Raw genomic sequence first — 18,327 nt, 5'->3', positions numbered from 1 at the left:
CGGGCCGGCGGGGAGACGGTGGGCGAGCGGAGCGCGCCACGGGGACTGGGGGACCGAGGCGCCCGCGCCCGTCCGTCCGTCCGGCGGCCGAAGAGGGATGGGGGGGAGCGGAGCCCCGGAGTGGCCGAGAGTGCGGCGAGACGCTCGGAGGAGGGGGCGGGGGGGTGCTCGGACACGGGGCGGGAGTTGGGGAGTGGGGCGATCAGGGACGCACGGGGTCCGGCGGGCACAAACCCCACGGCCGAGCGACTCCGGGGAGCTCGGGCGGCCCGGGTGGCGGGGGGCTGAGAAGGGGAGAGGGTAGGCGACCCGGAGAGGAGCGGGGGAGGAGGGGTGTGCGGCAGGAGCCACAGCGCTGAGCCTGCCGGGAAGGAAGGAAGCGGGGAAGGCCGCCGCCGCCGCTACCGCCGCCGCGGTGGAGTACTCGGTGCGGAGGGGAGGGAGGGTGGGGGGGAAAGGGGGCGCAACGGCGGCGCCAGGGGGAGGGGGCGGCGCGGGCGCACGTCGAGCGCGGGCCGAACTGCGGGATTGACGTAACGAGCTTGGGTTTCCCCTAGCGTCGGGAACATGGATGAGAAATCCAACAAGCTGCTGCTGGCTCTGGTGATGTTCTTCCTCTTCGCCGTGATCGTCCTCCAATATGTGTGCCCCGGCACCGAATGCCAGCTCCTGCGCCTGCAGGCGTTCAGCTCCCCGTTGCCCGACCCGTACCGCTCGGAGGATGAGAGCTCCGCCAGGTTCGTGCCCCGTTACAATTTCAGCCGCGGCGACCTCCTGCGCCAGGTAGACTTCGACATCAAGGGCGACGACCTGATCGTGTTCCTGCACATCCAGAAGACCGGCGGCACCACTTTCGGTCGCCACCTGGTGCGCAACATCCAGCTGGAGCAGCCGTGCGAGTGCCGCGTGGGGCAGAAGAAATGCACTTGCCACCGGCCCGGTAAGCGGGAGACCTGGCTCTTCTCCAGGTTCTCCACGGGCTGGAGCTGCGGGCTGCACGCCGACTGGACCGAGCTCACCAGCTGCGTCCCCGCGGTGGTGGACGGCAAGCGCGACGCCCGGCTGAGACCGTCCAGGTGAGTGTGCGCTCGTGGAGGACCTGGGGCGGGGAGGGGGTCCCGAAGCGCATCCCGGGCCTGGGCGGCTGCTGCCCCCAACCTCACCTCCGCCCCCACTCGCCACAGGGCGCGCACCTCTGCGTCCCGGCGGCGCCAGGGATGGGCGGACGCGCGACACTCCGTGGCGGCCCCGGGAAGCTTGTCCCCTCTGGCCCCGACCGACCGACCGACTGGCCGGCCGGCCGGTCTGTCATTCCGCGGGATGGCCTGCCGGATTGCTGGGACGATGTGCCCGGGAAGCGGTCGGGAGGCCCGGAGCGAGCGCCCGCCGCCGCCGCCGCCGAGACTGGGTACCGCATGCAGGCTCTCCATTAGAGCGCCCTAGAAAAAAAAAAGGAGAGAGAGAAAAAAAACCGCGCTTTGCGCGTGGCGTCCCCAAGTCCCTCCTGGCCGGTCTTCTGTTCTCCGCACCCCAGCTCCTAAGCTACCTCTCCCCCTCTCTTCCTGTTTTCCCGCGCCGGCATTGTCTTCTCCCTTTTCGCGCTCCTCTCCTGGTCGCGATCTTCTCCGCTCAGCTCTCTGCTCCAGCCAGCGCTCTCCTGCCTCACTTTGCAGCTTCTCGTTTCTTTTTTTCCGCTTCTACCCTGTCTAGTTTTTAATCTCTCGCTGCCTGACTTTGTCTTTCCCTCACGCCCCCCCATCCCCCCCCCCCGCCCCATACCACCCTCCCCGGAAGGCCAATGGGAGTCCCTCTGCAGTGATTTGCAAAGATGCCCCTTGGTACCCAGTTTACGCCCCTGGGGACTGCCTGCCTGCAGGACAGGCTTCTGCGCCGTTCTCCCTCCCCCTCCCCCTTGCCCTGCCAGAGTAAGGGGCGCCCTGCTGGCCCAGGGGCCCTCTGAGATGCCGATCACACTCCCATGTGGAGCCCAGCCTCACATGGGAAGCCTGGGGACCAAGTCAGGGCGCCAGGCTTGCTGGGAAGCCGGGGGAAATGGAGAAAGAAGCTCATTTATGATTTTGCCCGTAGCCAGTGGCTATTGAAGCCCGAGCATTTTCTCCATCCAGCTGGGTTTGCTGGGTTTGCTGGTGGTCATGGAATGCCAGGAAGGGAGGGGGAGGAGCACTGAGGGCCGCTTGCCCCAACCAGGGGTCCCATTTCTATCACTCTTCCTAAAGCAAATTGGGGTGGAGACAAGGTGAGTCAGCTTGCCCATGGAATCTCCAGACTGGATCTCTGGGTGGGCAAGGTCACATTTGAAATGAAGCGAGATGTGTGTGCTTTTACCCTCTTCTCTGTGGAGGTGACCACTGAGCGATCTGAGGGGACAGTTATCTGCTGGAACACCATCCATCCCCCTGTGCTGGGCACTGTTGGATACCCTGGGTATGATCCAACTTTGCAGGTTTCTATAGGAATTCAACCACCAGGGCAGTTGTGTGTGTGTGTGTGTGTGTGTGTGTGTGTGTGTGTCCCCGTGTGTCCGTGTGTCCGTGTCCAGCCTGAAGGAATTGGAACCCTTTGACTCTCTGCTCACCATTGAGATTAGAGGAGTCATCACCCATTGCTCACTTTCCTGTCCCTCTGTTTTCCAGTGTCTTTTCATTTTTCTTTTTGGGTCACACCTGGCAATGCTCAACACTCAATCTTGGCTCTGCACTCAGGGAATTAGTCCTGGCAGGACTCAGGGGACCCTTTGTAGTGCCAGGGAGAGAACCATTAATGGCTGCAAGTGCCTTGCCCACTATCTGTCTCTCCTACCTCTCCTATGCCCTCCCCCTTTTTGGGTGGGGGGCTTGGGGCCTATTCCTGGCTCTGTGCTCAGGAAAAGACCCCTAGCTGTGCTTGAGACCTGGCTTTTTAAACCCGGTGGTGCCAGGGTGTTTTGAACACAGGTCGGTGGGATGAGAAACAAGTGCCTGAACCCTCACCAATGTGGAATGTGGGAATGTGGAAATTCTGGCAGATTCTATTGATCTTCCATTTCTTTGATAGCACTAACATTTTTTTTTTCATTCTAAGAGGACTTCGGTTCCAGGAAAATAACCACCTTGTTCCATTGTGAGAATTGTGTAAGTCACGGTCATTCCAAGATTCTGTTTTTTTGGATGATCCCCAGCAACTGGGAAATACTGAAAATAACATCTGCTGATGGAGCGTGTAGATGTCACAAGGACTGGGAAGGATGGTGGTATCGAAAATGGTCTTAGGGACAAAAATACTATTCTGCAGTATTAACTGTGGCTGAAAAGTCAACACAAAGTCCTAGCTAGCACGAAAGTTAAGACTTTGGGGGCTGGAGCGATAGCAGAGTGTTTGCCTTGCACGCGGCCCAACCGGGTTCAATTCCCAGCATCCCATATGGTCCCCTGAGCACCGCCAGAAATGATTCCTGAGTGCAGAGCCAGGAGTGAACCCTGAGCATTGCCAGGTGTGACCCAAAAAGCAAAAAAAAAAGTTAAGACTTTGTCTGGGGTTTAACATTGCTCACGTGCCTGTTGAAATCCTTGTGAATGTGTAAAGGGTGGGTGGGATCTCTTAACACTGATGCGATTTCTTAACACTGATACATGCTTAATGTAGCTTCCCGGTCTACCTCTTCCTTCTAACACTTCTCCTTCAGATAACCAGGAGCCCTCAGGGTAGTTTCTCAGATGGTCCTCAATTGAGGGAACCTTGTTTGTACTGAAATGAGGTTTAGCTTGCCCACCAGAGGGGTGGTACCACAGTGCCATCTAGTCTAATCAAAGAAGAGCCACTTTTTTTTTAAAGAGTCAGAATGACTGCCTCTTACACCATTTGCAACGCCCCCCTCCCCTGCAGTAACATTTGCTAGAGAAAAACATGGCTATCTCAAGGGCATCTTTTTCTTCCTTCTTTCATTAATTCCTCCACACCTCCAGAAATCTTCATCTTGAAGAATAGTGATAGATAGCCTGAGGCTTCCAGAATTTCCCGGGATTTGACAAATCCCTGCTGTCAGGACCAGTTTGATAATCCTATAAGAGCAAAGGTATCAGTGGGTGCAAGTGGGAGTATATGTGTGTGTGTGAGAGACTGTGTGTATGTGAGAGTGAGTGTGTGTGTGAGAGTCTGAAATGATGTGTTTCTGAGAGTGGCAGAGAGCATGTGTGAGAGTGTGAGAGTGTTAATATGTGTTAGAGTGTGTTGAATATGAGCGTGTGAGAGAAAGAATGAGTTTATTTGAGAGTGTGAGTTGGGTTTATTTGAGAGTGAGTGTGAGAATGTAGAATGGGTGTGTATGTGTGAGAATGTACGGAGACAGTGTGAGTAACAGAGTGTGTGGGTGTGTGAGAGAGTATGGGAGAGTTTAAGTGTGTGCGTGTGAGAGAGTGTGTGTGTGAGACAGTGGGGGTGTCTGAGAGTGAGTGCCATGTGTGGTGTGTGATTGTATGTGCCTGAGTGCGCATATGTATGTGTGTGACTGGGTGTATCTGAGAGGGTATAGGTGTGGAAGAGAGTGTGAGAGTGTGTATGTGTGACTGAGAGTGTACGTGTGAGTGTATGCATGTGAGCGTATGTGAGAATGAGTGTGTGTGAGAGTGCGGGTATACGTGAGAGCGCGGGTGTGTCAGTGTGGGAGAGAGTGGGAGTCTGTGTGGGAGTGTGCGTGTGCGAGTGTGAGAGAGAGTGCGTGAGGTGAAAATTTAGCAGTGGCGGTGATGCATGTGAGTGAGGAGCTGGTCTCAGGAGATGAGTCCCCACGTATCGCAGCCTCCTGGCACCAGCTGGTGGTCTCTGCTCTGCTGAACTGATGAAGAAAGATGCTCCATCTGTCTGGCTTGGGAATTCCCACATTTGGGCCTTTCCTTCAATGCCAGCCACTTCCCTGCTCTATGACCTTGGACCTGAGCCTGTCCCTGCCTTGTAAGTGTGGAGAGTGGTTCCACTTTCTGAGGACCTTTCCTAACTCCCCCTATCACAGCACTAGAACCCCTCTATAAATGTCCATTATCTTTAGGACCAATACCCCCATTTACCAGATGAGAGTTAAAGCCCAGAGAGGATGAAGGACATTCTCAAGGTCACTGAGCGCAGGCCTCGACTCCAGTTCTGTCGAACACAGTGTAGCCTGGCTACACTGACTGTGTCTTGCTACAAAGATTTTTAGGAGAACGGAGTGAGGTATTGTGCCACCAAGTGAGCTGACTCCAGAAATGTTCACTGCTATGGTTACGTAACCCCATCGTTGCTGTTTTCAATCATTTTACATTTGGGAGCTTGGATAAAGGGATTGGGGTGAGATTGTTGGACTCAGTGGGAGAAGAACTGATTTTCAGGTCCTTGACGCCCAGGGCTCCCTGGGAATAGGTCTCAAGGGCAGGTTGTTGGAAGCCCTAGTGTGTCCATGTTGGAAATGAGTGCAAAGCTTAGCAGCAAGGAAAAGATGTTGAGTCTTTGGCACCACTTTTTAGCTCACAACTATCCACATAGGGTTCAGGGTTTGGGGGGTTGGGGAGGTGCAAGAGAGGATATTGTGGCTGTAAGCCAAAACCTTGACTCCTACACCCAGTGCTCCGTTTGAGTCCTTTCCCTGCCTGGGAATAAGGGAAAGTCCTGGTGATTTTTAAGTGTTGAAGAGAAACGATTGTGATCACATTGCCTGGTGAGGGCACAGAGAGAGAGAGAGAAAGAGAGAGAGAGACAGAGACAGAGACAGAGAGACAGAGAGACAGAGAGACAGAGAGAAAGTGCTTAGCTGGCAGAAGGCACAAGTTGTTTATTAAGAAGAATTTTTTTGTTAAAGCAAACTACAACTTGCTTTTCTTGCATCTGTTCACTGATATGTTGTATGTTGTTGGGGGAAAGCAGAGAACGGGGGTGGGTCACAGAAGGGTCCTGCTTCATCTAGTTTCTGAGGCCATTTTGGAGGATGTATCCAAACATGGTTGCTCACTAGCTGTTCAAACTCCCAAGGTCTGGGGGCTTTTCTCAGGCCAGATTCCCCGTTTTTCTAGCCAAGTCGAGTGCACTCCTCGGTCTGTTGGAGGGATGCCGATGGGACCCGGAAAAAATGCTCCTAGCCTCATTCTTCTTCTCCAGGTATCAGGCTGGCTGATGCTCCCCCCGAATAGCTGAGACTGGGGGAAGAGATCTGTTTCCATTGCTGTAAAATCAAAGAATCTGATCGTCATATTCATGTTATATCCTAATCTTTTAGCATCTTGAAATTTACCAGCAACGGTAGTAGGGAAGAGTCACTGTTATCTACAGTGCAGTAGACCACGTGTAGGAAGGGACTCAAAAGGTTTCCTATGAAGAAAAGCTTGCTTTAGGGCCAGAGTACAGTGGGTAGAGCATTCTCCTTGTATGGGACCCACCTGGGTTCGATTCCCAGGATCCCATATGGTCCCTCAGAAAAAAAAAGGAAAAGCTTGGTTTTTTTTGTTTTGTTTTGTTTTTCATGGTTGGAGCATGAGGGATGGGGCCAGTCGTTTCTTTAGGAAGATCCTCCCCAGATGTATTCTGGAGCTGGGGGGCCACTCTGGTGATACTCAGCCAAGCAGTGCAGATCTGTCAGCGTGTTGCAAAGACAATGCAGTGCTTCTTGGCCTGGACATATTGGGGTGTCACCCGACGCCCAGCAGCGCTGAGAGGCCCTGGTGGTTTGGACAGGCAAGACATGTACTTTATCTGATTTAAGGTGTCTCTGGGTCATTCCTTTTAAAATATTTATTTATGGCCACGCACGGCAATGCTCAGGGGTAACTCCTGACTCCTTGCTCAGCAATCACTTCTAGCGGTGCTCAGGGCACCCTATGGGATGCCCTATTATTTTCAGTTTTTGATTTATTAAAATCTTTTGTTTTATTTTTTGTTTTTATTGTTATTTTATTGCATATTTTGTTTATTTGCTTGGGGGGGTGGTTTGGGCCATACCTTTCAATGCTCTCTCTCTCCTTTTAATTTTTTTGTGGGGGCAGAGTAGTTTGGGCCCCACCTGGCAGCTTAGGGATTACTCTTGACTTTGTGCTCAGTGATCACTCCTGGCAGGGCTCAGGGGAACATATGCATATGGGGTCCTGGGGTTGGAAGCTGGGTCAGCTGTGTGCAAGGCAAGAGTCTTGCCCACTGTACTATCACGTTGGTCCCTCAAGGGGGCTATCTTAAAATAAAATGTGAATGACCAACTCCCCTTTACAACACTTTTTTGTTTCATTACGGATTGAACATGTTTTGCCGATTTATAATTTGTCTATCTTCTCCTGACTCAAGGAGGCACACATTTCCATGTCATTTACTGCTGTATCCCCAGTGCCTGATATCTCTGGCACACAGATAAAGGCCCTCCCGTTGATCATCGATTTGCTTGAGCTGGCCCAGTAACGTCTCCATTGGAGACTTTGTTGTTACTGTGTCTGGCATATCGAATACGTCACGGGGAGCTTGCCAGGCTCTGCCGTGCGGGCGAGATACTCTCGGTAGCTTGCCGGGCTCTCCGAGAGGGGCGGAGGAATCAAACTCGGGTCGGCCATGTTGGCTGCGTGCAAGGCAAAAGCCCTACCGCTGTGCTATCGCTTTAGCCCACACACACACAGATAATGCTCAATAAATTTTATTTCATTTTTTTTAAAGTCAAGGTCTTAGTAAGAACTTCTTGCCTCTACTTACTTACTTACTTAGTAATAACTCCTTGCCTCTACTTACCTCCCCTTCCATTTCTGCTTTATTTTTGTTTCTATTTGTGAATCATATCTGGAACTGTGCTGGATGGAGTGAAGGGTCACTCGCAACAGTGCTTAGAGAACTCTACGCAGTGCTGAGGATTGTATTTGGGGTTTCTATATGCAAACCATATGCTACTGCCCATCCAGCTTTGTCCTTTGTCCCAGAACTCTAAATTCTTCTTCTTCTTTTTTTTTTTTTTGGTCTTTTGGAGTCACACCTGGCGATGCTCAGGGCTTACTCCTGACTTTGCACTCAGGGGACTCTTTCGAATGCCGGGGATCGAACCTGCGTCAGCCACATGCAAGGCAAATGCCCTACCCTCCGTATACTATCACTCCAGCCCCAGTTCTAAATTCTTTTTAAAATATATTTATTTCAGAGCTGGAGCGATAGCACAGTGGGTAGGGCAGTTTGCCTTGCACATGGATGACCCAGGTTCGATTCCCAGCATACCATATGGTACCCTGAGCACCGCCAGGAGTAATTCCTGAGTGCAGAACCAGGAGTAAACCCTTTGCATCATCAGGTGTGACCCAAAAAGAAAATATATATATATATATATATTTATTCGTAAGGTATCATATCCATTGGTGCTCAGGGCCTACTCCTGGCTCCATGTTCAACGATGACTCCTGGTGGTGCTCAGAGTATCGACCACATGGGGTCCAGGGGATTGAAATTGGATCAACCACATGCAAGGCAGAGTCTGGCAAACTCCCCGTGGCGTACCCAATATGCCAAATACCAGTAACAATGATGGGTCTCATTCTCCTAAAGAGCCTTGAATATAATCTCAGGGCTAGGATGAAGGAGACGTTATTGGGGCCTGCTCGAGGCAATCGACATGCAAGGCAATTGCAATACCTTCAGTATTATCTCTTTGGCGATTTTTTGTTTGCTTACTTTTGGGGCTACACCCTGCAGGAATCAATCTTGATGTTGCTTGGGAGACCGTATGGGGGTGCTAGGCATCAAACCTGGTCAGCCATGTCAAGGCAAGGCCTTACCTGCTGTACTATCACTCCAGACCCTCGCTGGTGGTTTTTATTTAGACATTGATTTATAGTGCAGTTAGGGCTGGAGTGATAGCATGGCGGTAGGGCATTTGGCTTGCGCGCAGCCAGCCTGGCCGAGCCAGGTTCAATTCCTCTGCCCCTCTCGGAGAGCCCGGCAAGCTACCGAGAGTATGTCGCTTGCATGGCAAAGCCTGGCAAGCTACCCGTGACGTATTCGATATGCCAAACACAGTAACATGAAGTCTTACAATGGAGACGTTACTGGGCCTGCTTGAGCAAATCAATGAACAATGGGAGGACAATGTTTTGTTTTTTAGCTACGGAAACATAGTAGGTTACCCAATAACATTGTTCATTCATTCAATATTATTTCAAAATAATATTCATCCAACAGAATAATGACAAAATGATGGCGTTTGAGAATCTACCTTTGTCATCTGTTGTTTCATTTGAAGTCTTAATTTCCAGAAACCTACTAGATCGCATAATGTGAGAACTTAGCATACAGAAGGCTACTAATAATCAGCTATTTTTATTTTTGGGCATGGTGGTGGTGTTAAGGGGCTACTCCTAGCCCTGTGCTCAGAGTTCACTCCATAGTAGTGTTCAGCGGACCATGTGGTGCTGGGGAGTGAACTTGGGCCTACCACATACAATGGAGCTTGTGCTCCAGTCTATCGAGCTATCTCTACAGACATCATAATTAGTATTTTTAATAGTAATTTCAGGTTACTGCTAGTCTGTAGCAATAAGGTTTTCTGAGCTTATCTGTTTTATTTTTTATTTAACAATTTTGCTTTTTATTTTTATTTTTAACAATTTCTTTTCTGTTTTTTTGGGCCACACCTGGTGATGCTCATGGGTGACTTCCAGCTTTGCACTCAGGATTTACCTCCGGGAAACATGTGAGATGCTGGTTATCTAACCCAGGTTGGCCTCATGCAAGGCAAGTGCCCTACCTGCTGTAGTATCACTCTGGTCCTAGAGTTTGTCTGTTTTAGATATCAATCATTAAATGACATTAAGAGGAAAGTCTTGGGCCATTAACAGGGTACGGGGCTAAAATACACCCTTGCATGCATTCGACCCTGGTTTGATTCCTAACACTGCATATTAGGAAGCATTGCCAGGGGTCACTCCTGAGCACAGATCCAGGAGTCATTACTGAGCACCATACTGGGCGTGACCCAAAACAATACAACAAAGGATAATCCTTCTGTCCTTCATCAAAAAATTTTGTGAAACTGCCCATTTTATGCTAGGAAGATGTGTCATCCTGCCTTCATTAGAACTGAATAATCTGGTATTTCAGATAATTTATTAAAATAGATGGATTTTGTTTGAAAACAATTTGAATATCATTCATGTCTTTTAAGTGTCATAGCACTGCCAGAATGTATTTGTCAGAGAGAAGTCCATTGCCTTATGTTGCAGACTGGGTCTACTCAGCAAACATTGTGAAGGAGATATTATGCTCACCACACAGAGCTAATGGGGACAATGAGAGTCACGACAAAGGTCCCCTGACCCAAGGTTACATCTGCAACAACATCTGCAGCCTCAAGTTTATAAAGGACAATGGAAGGGTCAAGTGCAGAGCCAAATAGTTTGGACAGATGATGAGGGTGGAACTCTGATATGGGGTGCGTCTGTCCCCCTTGTAAAAGGGGAGAATTAAAGGCCTAAAGGATGGTGTAGGGATTAAAGCCTTATATCCCGTTGTCCCTGGTTCTTTCCTCAGCACTGCATATAGTTCTATGGCACCACCAAGGGTCACTCTTGAACAAGAGCCAGGAATAGCCCCTGAGTACTGCTGGGTATGGTCCCATCACTATTCCTCTCAAATGAAAGAATTGAGATTTGTAACGTCCCCTGTCTTTTGAAAGTAGAACAGGCCAGAAAGAAGAGCTGTTTGAGAAGGTCTGTGTGTAGAGTACAGGAGGTAGTGAGAGTGCTCATGATATTTGCCAGGAATTGTGAGGTCTGAGTCAGGCCTGACCAGGAAGGAGATCATGGTTCATGTTTGCATCTGGGAACTGGTAGATATGGTGAAGCCTCAATGTTGAGGGTCTGAAATGACAATGGGGAGGTTGGAATCCTATGAGTATGAAAAGCTCTTTTGGGTAAAGGAATGAAAAATACAACTTCATTTCCATACTAGAGTACAGGTGATAATATTGACCAGAATGGAGAGGTTTAGAAGTTGGTTGGCTCTGGGTATGTGGGAACGTTCTGAAGAGCTGTAGCTGACCTAATGCCCAGATTTCTGGTGGATGGAACATTCGGTGGATGGAACTTCCGGTGGGTGGAGCGTGAATCAAGTGAGAACTGAGGTTTTTTTTTTTTTTTATCAGTTTGGGACCTAGTTGAATATGTGAGAGTCTGGGAACATAGTTAATTTGAATCCAGAATTTGCAATAGGATTTAAATGAAAGGGCTGAAGAAATAGTACTATAGCACTAAGAATGCACTTACCTTACATGCAGCTGACCCCTGTTGGATCTCCGGGTCCAACTCTGAGGATCAAATGCTATCCCTGAACACAGAGCCAGGAGTAAGCTTAGCTCTGACCACCTCAGTGTGTGATCCCAACACCCCTTTCCCCCCAATTATTTAATTTATTTTGTTTATTGGGCCACACCTGGAGAAACTCGAGGTTACTCCTGCCTGGCTCTGCACTCAGGAATCACTCTTGTCGGTGCTCAGGGAACAACATATGGGATGCTGAAGATTGAACCTGAGTTGGTCATGCACAAGGCAAACACCCTACCTGCTCTGCTATCTATCTGCAACCGCCCACCCCTGCCCCAAATTATTTTTTAAAAGTTTAAGGGAAGTCCAGGGCCAAATAAATAGATCCGGGCTTAAGACATTTGCTATGCATGCAGCCAACCCCAGTTTGATCCCCAGCACCGCATATGGTCCCCCAAGCATTTTAGGAGTGACCCCAGAGCAAGAGTCAGGAGTAAGCGCTGAGCACTATCAGGGTGTGCTCCTCCCTCCCCCAAATGGGAGTTACAATGCGCATAAGGGACTTGACACCAAGGAAAAAGATGTTTGAATAAAGAAAAAGATCGACAGTTATGATTACATAAAAATGGAAAATGTTCATCTGTCAAAAAATAGCCCAAATGAAAAGGCATATGTCAAACTGGGGAAAATATGCACAGCAAATAAAACTGATGAAAGAATGACATCTATAAAGAGCTCCTATGAATGGGTTAGAAAGACAAAGGATATGCCCAGATATCTTACAACACGGGCAGTGTAGTTAGTTTACAGACACAAATAGGTTAAAACTATTTTGCCTCACTGATACTAAAACATGCAAATTTAAAGCAAATTTACATAATTAATGTCGGGAAAGCTTTTTTGTCTCCTTAGTTAGCACTGGTTAAGATCAAACAATTCAATGTGTGTCATCATTTGCCACCAAATTAGACAAAATACCCAGTACAGACAAGGGTGTAGTAAATGCCACAGTTACCATGCATTGCTGTGGGTATATAAATCACAATGGTTCTTGGTTTTTGTTTTGTTTTGCTATTTTTTAGTTTGGGGGCCCTACCTGTTGGTATTCAGAGATTGCTCCTGGATCTGTGCTGGGGGTCACTCCTGTCAGTGCTCAGGGAACCATATGGTGCAGGGAAGTGAACCTAGGTCTCACATGCAAAGCCTGTGCCCAACCCATTGAGTCATCTCTCCAACCCAATTATTATGTAGATAGCACTGTAGCACTGCCCTTTGTTGTTCATCAACAACACCAGTAACCTCTGTTGTGAGACTTGTTACTGTTTTGTGAGACTTGTTACTGTTTTTGGCTATGCCACGGGGAGTTTGGGGAGTTTGCCAGGCGCTGCCGTGCGGGCGGGATACTTTCGGTAGCTTGCCGAGATCTCTGAGAGGGACAGAGGAATCGAACCTGTGTCGGCCGCGTGCAAGGCAAACGACCTACCCGCTGTGCTATTTAAGTTTTTTAAAGAAAATCCATAGGGGCAAGATTACTTAAAAGGCTACTGTGTATGCGGGAAGCCAGGCTTGATCCCTAGCACTGCATGATCTGTTGAGTATCTCTGGGAGGAATCACTAAGTAGCTTCTGAGCGCCATCACCAGATGCATCCCCAAATCCCAAATGAATATATGAATTTTTCTTTGATCCATGATTTCTGTTCTGGCATTTTATTGAAAAATATATGTATGCCTATAAAGGATTTTTTTGTTTACTCATGTATTCATTCAATTCATTTATTCAATAAATGTGCTTTAAATAACTTCTATCTGCTGTATGTGCTGGGGGCATGGAATGGGAAAAACAGACCCGAAACAAATAGTTAGTTAATGTTATGGAAAGAAACATGGGGAAAAGATAGGTCTGTAGGAACATAGTAAACTAAGGGCAAATGAGTTATTTATAAGTGCAACAAATTGGAAAAATCTGAGCATATACATACATAAAGGTTCAAGAAATCCACTTGGAGGATTATTGTGCAACCATTTAAAGGTCCTTTTATAGATTATGGAAAATTGCTAGTGATTTAGTGGTAAGGGGAAAAGAGATAATTATAGACCCAGTATGACAACAACTACGCTACAGAGAGCCAGAGAGTTGTGGGTTGGGGGGGGGGGGGTAGAGAGGAATAAATCATAGTTTCACCTAACTCTCCCAAACGGAAACATCAAAGATAAAGAAGGTGGGGAAAATCCCATGATATTAATAGATTGATGATTTTTTTCTCTCTGAAGATTTTGAACTTATGAGTATGTACTTTTATTTTTCTTTTTGGGTCACGCCCAGCAATGCTCAGGGTTACTTCTGTCTCTGCACTCAGGAATTACTCCTGGCAGTGCTTGGGGGACCATATGGGATGCCGGGGATCGAACTCGCGTCAGCTGTTTGCAAGGCAAACACCCTACCCATTGAACTCTCACTCCGGCCCTAAGTATGTACTTCCTTAATAATAAAAATAAACATTAACTTTTTGTTTTGTTTTGTTTGGGAGTCACACTTGGCGTTGCCCAGGGCTTACGTCTAACTCTGAGCTCAGGGATGACTCTTGGCGGGTTCAGGTGCCAGCGATTGAACCTGGATTGCTGTATGCAAGGCAAGCACCCTACCCACTGTACTATCTTTTCAGAAGGGGCATGGAATGGGACTTTTAACTTTTTGGGTGGGGGGTGGCCACAACTGGTGATGCTCAGGGGGTTATTCCTGACTTAGAAATCACTACTGGGGGCTGGAGCTATAGTATAGTAGGTAGGGCCTTTGCCTTGCACGTGGCCAACCCAGGTTCGATCTCCAGCATCCCATATGGTCCCCTGAGCACTGCCATGAGTAATTCCTGAGTGCAGAGCCAGGAGTAACCTCTGTGTGACCCAAAAAAGATAAAAAAATGAAATCACTCCTGGTCGTACTCTGGGAACTGTATGGGATGCAGTGAATTAAACCCAGGTTGGCCACGTGCAAGGCAAGTGCCTTACCCACTGTACTATCTCTCAGTCCCTAACATTAACATTTTTAATGGGATTTTTGTTATGGGCAAATCGATGAACAATGGGAGGGCCTTTACTTACTTACTTTTGTTATGGCCATGATAAATTATACTCACGTCTACTCTTTTACTTCCTGACAACTGTTGCTGGGTTTTTCATTAGCTTCCCTGTATCCTGGGAGCCCTTAATGAGGAAAGGAGTCCCAGCTATATAATGTTTCAGACAGAAAGGCAGAGTTGATATGTTAGGCATCAGATGCTCATTTTTTTGATGATAGGCTGCTAGAATACTTCCAACAAATGCACTGGACTCTCATACCATTTCAATATTAAGATATTTGAGTGAATTGCAATTTTTCCCTTTCTGCTTAAAGATTAAATGGCAAAAAAAGATTAAATGGCATGAGAAATGAATAGTGTTTAACAGATGTATAGTTCTACTACACTGGACCCACCCAAGAGGTCCTGGATATTAATTCCTCACGAACCTCTTTCCAAGAGAGCTGGTACCAGATTTAATCTGGTTACAAGAGCAAAGCCTTTTTTGTTTGTTTGTTTTGGTCACACTTGGCAGTGCTCAGGGCTTACTCCTGGCTCTGCACTCAGGAATCACTCCTGGCAGGGCTTGGGGGGTGGTCATATGGGTTGCCACGGAGCAAACTCAGGTTGGCTGTGTGTAGGGCACTATTTCTCCATCCCAAAAAGAAAGCGTTGGGTCTGGCAAAGGGGTATGATAGCTCTAAAGATCCAGAACTGAAGACTCAGGTCAGTTAGTGGACATGTTACTGTCATCCAGGACTACAGGGCAGTCCATTATGCTGGAGCGTCATTTCCCAGGGAACTTGCACTTAATATGCATGATGCCTCCAGTTAATGATTGATTAGACTGATAAGAACTTCTCTTTCTTCACCTGATCTGGATATCTGGGGGTCAAACTGTGCAGTGAGGTTCATGATCTTCTTAGTGAAACTATACTAAGAGGCCTGCGAGATAACACATGGGTTAAGACGCTTGCCTTGCATCCTGGTGACCCTGGTTTGACACCTGATTCAATCCCCAGCATCTTATCTGGTGCTCCGATTACCATCAGGGGTCACTCCTGAACACAGAGCCAGGAATAGCTTCTGACACTATTGGGCATAGCCTCACCCCACTACCCCCTACACACACACAAAGAGAAACTCCACATAAACCACATGGGCTTCACAGTTGTAAAGCTGATAGTAACATTCTGTGGCAAATCAGATGAGTTATTTAGTTACTAAGTCAAGAAGAAAAGGGTTTGGTTTGGAATAGTCCCTTTTCCATTAAAGTATAATGAGGCAGTCATTAGTGGTATATGTCTTCTGAAGCAACGTCATTGTAAGCTTTGAGAAATGTTTGTCTAAACGTTAGTAAAATATTTATTGGCAAAGAACTTTTCTAGTCTTATTAGGGATTGGACTTTGTGATTATTCAGTTGGTCTTATTGTACTCCATTTGTTATTTCTGCCATTTTCCCTCTAAGAATAGTGTTGACGACTTTGACACATTTCAGAGCATTAAAACTAAATAAATCTGTCTTGCACATTCCACTGTTCTTTTTCTGGAATATTATAAATATTCAAATATAGGCATGCATGCAAATTCAAAATAAAATTCAATACATGCAAATTTTGCGTGAATTCCATATTTATAACCTAGCAATACTTTTGAACTTGTTATCCTATCATATAAATGTATCGATATAAACTTATGGGAATTACCAATAAATATTTTTTTTCTGATTAAAATAGGCTCTTTTTCAGTCACAATTTAAGCTTCAATTCTGGGATATACTATAAAGGAATAATTTGCACTTCATTTACTCTGAATTGTCAAGAATCATGTTCTTCCTCTATGTAAATGTCTGCAAAGAGGACTTTTTCAGTTTGATTGCTTTTTAAATTTCACTAGCAGAGATGTCCTAGTGAGCCTAAGAGAATTGGTGGGTGTGTTTCTTGTGAAGAGTTTAGTCCTAATGAATTGCTTCCATGTACTGTTCTGAAAAAGTATAGAACAATTGAAACATGCAGTGAGTTGATTTACATCAAATGGATTAGGCCTGTGTGCACCATTCCTTGCTTTAATCTAGATTTTCTGTCATAACTATACTAATAAAGACAAATCTTCAGTACATTATCAGTTTTAGTTCACTCCCGGAGATTGCCAGACGTGTTTGCTCACTTTCTCCAGGAGAGTAAATGTATGCGAGGGAAACGTGTTAAAAAATCGACTAAACTGGCTCAGTTACTGCCAGGTAACCCAGAGATTCTATCAAAATGGCCCTTTGGCTTTTTTAAAAAAAAAAAACAGTAGTAAAGCAGGTAAGATGCTTGCTTTGCATTGCAGCCAACCTGGGTTCAATCCCTGGCACTCCAGTTGTCCCCTGAGCCCTGCTAGGAGCGATCCCTGAGCACAGAAAAAGGAATAAGCTTAGAACACTGCCAGCTGTGGCCTCCAAAGTAAATCAAACCAAATCAAAGGCCCTTTGATCTTGACAACCAACTTCATTATGGTCACGGTCATGGTCCTCCCATTGTTCATCGATTTGCTCAAGCGGGCCCAGTAACATTGTGAGACTTGTTACTGTGTTTGGCATATCGAATACATCACAGGGAGCTTTGCCAGGCTTTGCCGTGTAGGCGAGATACTCTCTGTAGCTTGCCGGGCTCTCTGAGAGGGGTGGAGGAATCGAACTCAGGTCGGCCACATTAGCTGCGTGCAAGGCAAATGCCCTACCCTCTGTGCTATCGCTCCAGCCCAACTTCATTACAATAAACAGAATTTGACTTAAGTCACCAGTTGAAAAGCATAGATGATCACAATAGATGAAAATAGACAATCCAGTGATAGCTGTATATGAAAAACAAAGCTAAATAAAACAAAGATACAGATAGAATTGGATTTGACTATGCAAATACTTACCAGAAAGAAACTAAACCAGAAGGTAGCTAAATTGATATTGGATAAAATTAGACTAAGGCAAAATCTTTATTAGGTAACTGGGATCTTTAGATATCAACTCGATGTAATACTTAATACAAGGTTTGAAATAGATGAAGCAAACATTGACAGAAGTATGAGGAGAATTTGTAAAATCTACTTGCCTCTTCCAGAAATAGGTGCAAGAAACAAAAAAATGAGGAAGGATACAGAAGATTTGAACAACATGCTTAACAAGCCCAATGTAATGGGCCTGCGCCCAATTAAATGAACACGAGTTCTTCTCTAACAATAAGTGGAATACTGTTGAAAATAGACTCTTAAGCCCATTTTCTATTTTTCTATTTTCTATTTCTATTTTCTATTCTAAGGTAGCCTAGAAACTTAGAATAAATATCTTAGAGACCATGATATACGTCATTCACTTGATGTCAAGACCAGTCAGGCAGGAGCAAGGGGTTTGCTGACCAGGCTTTGCTTGCTGTAGGGCAACAGTAATCTGATAGATTTGGAAGTATTGCATACAATTATTTGGAAGTGTTGCTAACCTTTCACTGGCCCCATAGCGTTTTCTTTTTGGGGGGGGGGTGTAGTGGGTGGGGCTTTGGGTCACACCCAGTGGTGCTCAGGGTCTACTTCTGGGTTTGTGATCAGGGATCATTCCTGGCAGTGTTTAGGGGACCCTATATGATGCCATGTATTGAATCAGGGTCAGTTGCATGCAAGGCAAGTACCTTAACTAGGACTATGCCAATTTCTCTGGCCCTCCATTGAGTTTCTCAATTTACACGTAAGAGCTAAAAATTGTTAAGTCTTAGACAATGACTAGTGTGAAGTGATGGTTGATGGCTGGACTTGGGTTGCATGGCCAGACTTTCCTTGAAGGCTTATTATGTTTGAGGTTATCAATTGAGCCAGGCCCTCAGCCAAGGCCATTGTAAATATTTTTCTTTTCTTTCTTTTTCCATTTTTTGTTTTTTGGGCCACACCTGGCAATGCGCAGGGATTAGTCCTGGCTCTGTAATCTGTAATAATTCCTGGCAGTGATCGAAGGACCTTATGGGATGCTGGGGATTGAACCCTGGTCACCTGTATGCCAGGAAAGTG

At 46.9% G+C, this 18,327-nt stretch overlaps 1 protein-coding gene across 1 annotated transcript in view; it reads left to right on the top strand.

Moving 5' to 3' along the window:
* The window catches only part of HS6ST2 (heparan sulfate 6-O-sulfotransferase 2), a 364,072-nt gene that overhangs the window by 842 nt on the left and 344,903 nt on the right, over window positions 1-18,327 (top strand). Inside the window, exon 2 of the mRNA XM_056130176.1 lies at window positions 558-1,076. Within this exon, the coding sequence (XP_055986151.1) occupies window positions 558-1,076 (519 nt within the window). The remainder of the gene's footprint in view (window positions 1-557; window positions 1,077-18,327) is intronic.

Source organism: Sorex fumeus, unplaced genomic scaffold (genome assembly GCF_029834395.1).
Source record: "Sorex fumeus unplaced genomic scaffold, SorFum_2.1 ptg000075l, whole genome shotgun sequence".
Taxonomy (NCBI): Eukaryota; Metazoa; Chordata; class Mammalia; order Eulipotyphla; family Soricidae; genus Sorex; species Sorex fumeus.
This window is presented reverse-complemented; position numbering and strand designations above follow the sequence as displayed.